At 34.9% G+C, this 5377-nt stretch overlaps 1 protein-coding gene across 1 annotated transcript; it reads left to right on the top strand.

Moving 5' to 3' along the window:
- Positions 1–3190: 3190 nt before the first annotated feature.
- On the top strand, positions 3191–4626 carry LOC145166205 (V-type proton ATPase 16 kDa proteolipid subunit). The gene is made up of 3 exons (XM_079085151.1): positions 3191–3414; positions 3683–3968; positions 4225–4626. Exons 1-3 carry the CDS (start codon positions 3333–3335, stop codon positions 4355–4357), a joined length of 501 nt encoding a protein of 166 aa, XP_078941277.1. The 5' UTR covers positions 3191–3332; the 3' UTR covers positions 4358–4626.
- Positions 4627–5377: the final 751 nt, after the last annotated feature.

The following is a 5377-nucleotide window of genomic DNA, read 5'->3' as shown; positions in this document are numbered from 1 at the left end:
TGCGCACAGCCTCCCGACTGGATTACCCCTAGCCTACAGTCTCCTGAATGGATTGCCCCTGGCCTACAATCTCCCGACTGGATTGCCCCTGGGTTTGTTGGCCCACATCACAAAGTCTTACCGCCTCAACCTAACTGCAATGTGTCGACATATGCAAACATGAAATAAATTACCAGCAAGTACAGGAAATCATACAGATTTACCAATTCATAGACTACTATAGCATAACAACATCCTATATATATACAATGATACATAACATAATCTAGTGGGTCGACATTGGTGCATTCGACCCAAGAGTATAGTGAGAAACCCACCTGAACTACTCAATAGAAGCCCAACAACTACTTCAACAATAGAACAGCCAACCCAAGCTTCCTATAGCCAAACCGAGACCAACCCTTAGTCAAATACTCAATTCTACCTAAGTTCATCCAAAAGGTCAAAGTGGTCAAAAAGTCAACGACCAAAGTCAACTCCAGCCAATGTCCATGTCGTGGCTAACCCATGGCCACGGCGTGGCCATGTACGGATAAAACAGACATGATAAGCCATGCTACCATGCCGTGACCTTCCTTGGCCACGCCATGGTCTTCAGTTTAAAAGGCTTTTCTTCAATAAGGGACTAATCCATAAGGACCAAAGCTAAAATCATTAGATTTGATTCCTGATTGATTCATAATGGATAAAGTTTCCAACTTTTTCCATTAGGATGGTCTAAACCACCAATATCTAGACTTTAAGTCTCAAAGGGACCCAAAATTCATCTTTCTCAACTTAATACATTAAGTCCAAGTCTCCCATTTTCAGATCTGAATCAACAAGATGTCTAGATGGATAAAGTTTCCAACTTTATCCATAATAATGTCACAATCGTTCAAGATCTAAACTTTAATACACCAAAGTGGCCTAAAGGACCAAGATAACTTGCATTGATAAAAGGGAAGGCAAAAGATCATAACTTTCCTAGTCCATGAGGTCCAAGACGCATTCCAAACTGATCAAATGACGTTGGAGTCCACTCAACTCCAAGATCACTCATAAAATAGACCATAAGTGCCAAAAACCACAAATGAAGAGATGTAAATAACTAAAGAGCAAGACTGGAACTTTATACTCACAATAGTCCAGAAAGGCAGAAATGTAGTGCCTTTGATGGATCCAAGCTTGAAGTATCATTCCTTGCAACCAAAAGAACCTTCTTGATCTTTAAGCTTCATCAAAAATATCATAAAAAGCATCCAAAAGAGGAGAGAGGAGGGAGGAAGCTCAAATCTTGAAGATGGAGGCTAAGGTTTCTTTCAAGGGGTTCTAGATATGATGGAGGCTGCTAAAATGCCCAAAAAATATGGAACCTTATGCTTAAATACGTTGAAAACCCTAAAGTCATGGGCTTGGGCCTGACATACTGCCACTCCGTGGCCACGTTTCTCCACTCCATGGCCTGCCACGCCGTGGAGCTCTGATCTCAACTCCATGGGGACGGTTTTCACCCAAATCCATTTCAGCTTCAATCAACCATAACTTCTTCGTTTCAACTCCGTTTTCGACAATCTTTATATGCATGAAAATGTATTAACAAGCCTCACAACTCTATCTAATTACTTTTGAATTAAAACATACCGAACTGAAATCCTTAATTCATGAAAAAAGTCTAAAACATCACTTTTTCCATTTTACCATTCGACTCCAAAACACAAACTTAAGTTCTTGTTTGATGTAACTTTACATCAACCCAAATGCAATTTTTAATTTTAAGCCCAATTTTGTCAAAACGTGAGTTGTTTAAATTTTTAATTGCAACGTGAGCTATTGGAATTGGGAAAAAAAACATGAGTTTTTGTTTTTTTTTATTACTAGATTGTCGATTGCTAGACATCGAACTGAATCATATGTAAAATTTGGCCCCCTCCACAACATGGGCTCTGTGCTATCGCACACCTTGCACACTCGTAAAGACGCTTATATAGAAAAACATTATGTCACGTATAAAATACATGTCACTACGAGTGTTTTTCGTCCGTCGATGAATTATGTTGGTTGTTGTATGTTGGAACTTTGTTTAATAATTTGTATTGTGGGACTTATCCCACATTGGAAGCAAGAAAGAAAAAGCTCCTTCTTATAAGCTTAACTGCTTAAGTCTCATTAGTTTATCAATATGGATAAAACAATGGGCTAAGATTGATGGGCTTGGGTTGTGGTGTTGGATTAGCTAATTGGACTCAAATTAGACTAATATCAATATAATATTTAATGGTCAAAAATGGGTCTTGGGCCTTTGGGGTCTTCCTGATTAATTAATTAATTAATTAATTAAATATATATATATATATATATATATATATATATATATATATATTTTAATTACGAAATTAATTTTAATTTTATTAAATTCATAATTACTGAATTGATAGGTATAATGGCAGTTAATTTCGGTTTTTGACAATTTTCAACTATCATAATCAAAGCATATAAATGCTTGTTTTCGGTCATTTGTGGAGGGTTACATAAATCATATCATACCACAAAAACTCTTGCAAATTCGTTTCTTCGTTTCTGAAGATGAAAGGAACATAGAAATTTTCGACAGATTCAATATCACTTCTTGAATTGATTGTTGTATCCTCAAGACAGATCCATACCCTGTAAATTTCTGTTTTAGGACACTACTTATAGGCCTCAATCTTCTACAATTTCGAGTTTGTATTCTATTGTGTATGACATATTCAAGTATGCTTTTCTTTGAGAATTACTTCTTGTATTTATATTTGATTTGAATTCCGTTTGTTATATCATTCCGTTGATTGTGTACTTCTGTAATAACACTATATATAGTATGTGTGGGTGAATAGATTATCATGTGAGCCCAAACATCACCTTTACATTTACTCAAATCTATACTGGAACCCTTTTAAATAATAAAATGAATGTTATCAACATTACAAGATTTATTTTTCTATATTTTCTTAACAAACAAATGTTCTACTGGTATACTAATAAAATAAGTATTCATGTATTTAACAAAAATAACTTCATATTAACTAAATTTCTAATAGTTCTAAAATAATTATTAAAAAAAAAAAAAAAAAAAAAAAAAAAAAAAAAACTTATCCAGAAAATTGTTGCATTTAATAATTAATCGTTCCGAAAAAAATTTATAGATCCAATCGACGTGATCTCAATGTAAAGACAAGTGTTGGAACGTGAGAGGAACAACGCATAAAACGATCTAACACGTTGAGATTAGAGATCGAGGCAAAGAGATTCAACTCTGTCTGCACTTCTCTGATCCAAAATTCGATCAATTTCACTCCCAATTCCGATCAACAATGGGTTCCGATTCATTCAGTGGTGATGAAACCGCCCCTTTCTTTGGATTTCTCGGCGCCGCTGCTGCCCTCGTCTTCTCCTGTATGTCATTAACCCTAACCTCATCAATTTCATCTTTTGTTCTCGTTACAACATTTAGATCTGAAATCCGGTATTTTCGTTACTTAAGCTGTGAATTACCTCATTGAATCGTAGTTTGTTTTATTGATAATCGTTTTAATTCTCCGAGTCATTGTTCGTTTATGGATGCCGTGAATGGTGATGTTTTAATCGCTTGGTTCTACGTTTGTTTCCCGATGTAAGAATTACGGATCTGGATTTCTGTTTTTTGATCGGATTGTTTGTATAGGTATGGGGGCTGCGTATGGGACAGCGAAGAGTGGTGTAGGTGTGGCATCGATGGGAGTGATGAGGCCTGAGCTGGTGATGAAGTCCATTGTTCCAGTTGTTATGGCTGGTGTGCTCGGTATCTATGGTTTGATTATCGCTGTCATTATCAGTACCGGAATCAACCCTAAGGCCAAGTCTTATTATCTTTTTGATGGCTATGCACACCTTTCCTCTGGTTTGGCTTGTGGTCTTGCTGGTCTTTCGGCCGGAATGGCCATTGGAATTGTTGGTGATGCCGGTGTTAGGTATTGTTTCCATTTTTCAACCCATAATTGATCTGTGTTCCTGCTATAATAACATATTTATGCATGTTTGTTGTGCTTAGTTAACAAAATATGGAATGTGTGTCATCTTCAAACCTATGTCTTTGGGCCACTGATGCTTTAACATGTCTACTTTTATGCATGTGTTAATGAATAGGGATCATGTAATGTAGGATTAAGAGATACATGAAGTGAAGTAGCAAGAGGGTATTAATCTTACTTTTGTTATGGATTGCAGAGCAAATGCACAGCAGCCAAAGCTTTTTGTGGGGATGATTCTTATTCTGATCTTTGCTGAAGCCCTGGCTTTATATGGTCTGATTGTGGGTATCATATTGTCTTCACGTGCTGGTCAATCCAGAGCAGATTAAGATTTCAGGAATCAAGAACCACACGGTATGTAGTTATTCTGAGAAATGAAGATTCATGATGAACAAACAAATTCTCTAAATTTTTCTGATTTGTAGCATTTCTGGCGTTATTTGCATTCTTTTATGGTGTTTTTATATATGGCGACTTTGGAATAAGACCATGGTTTGGTTATAAACATGTGTCGCTTTTGTACTCCTTTTATTCATGCTCTGTTCATTTCTTTTGAAATAATATGATGAAATGAAACAATTGTCGTATTCGATTACAATTTACAAGTTTAGTAAATATTATTAGAAAGTTAACAATATTAGAGGGCTCAATTGACAGTTGATTAACTGGAATAACAAACGTCTATCCAAAAAGAAAAAGTTGCAAATCATAGTACCCTTTTATACACTTTTAGGGGTGTTTGGGATTACTTTTTAACCTTAAAAGTCTTTTTTGTAAAAGTCTTTTTTGATTTTAGTTTTTGAAGGAGCAAAAGCCAAAAGTTGTTTTTTAAAAAGTGTTTTGTTTTAGCATTTCTTGCTTTTTGAATGTACATTTCTTGATTTTTGAATGTAATTTACTTATTAAGTGGCTAAAAGTTACAAACACATAATATTTCTTGACTTTTGAAAATATCATTTTCTTCTTTGGCAAAAAGTTTGTTTCAAAAGGACTTTTCTAAAGGTCCTATTGTATAGATACCAACCTAATCTTTATATACTATCATAGATCGTTAGGGTACGTTTGGTACAAAGAAATGGAATTGCAACAGAGAATGGAAATGCAGAGAAAGAGAATTAAGCTAGAGAAAGAGAATTGATTACACTGTTTGGTAGAACTGAGAATCCACTAGAGAAATGTTGTTGAGAATCATTTCTCTTGTTTGGTTGTATTAAGCATTGAAATGGAAATGTTTTTTTTACCTTGTTTATTTCCTTTTAAACAACATTTTTTTTATAAAGTTACAAATAGATCCAAACTAAAGAAATATTATCACACCACATAATAAATACAATATATCAACAAGAAAA

Source organism: Lactuca virosa, chromosome 3 (genome assembly GCF_052849685.1).
Source record: "Lactuca virosa cultivar CGN04683 chromosome 3, Lactuca_virosa_CGN04683_v6, whole genome shotgun sequence".
NCBI classification, from domain to species: Eukaryota; Viridiplantae; Streptophyta; class Magnoliopsida; order Asterales; family Asteraceae; genus Lactuca; species Lactuca virosa.
Note: the sequence above shows the minus strand (reverse complement) of the source record. Positions and strands in the feature narration are given on the sequence as shown.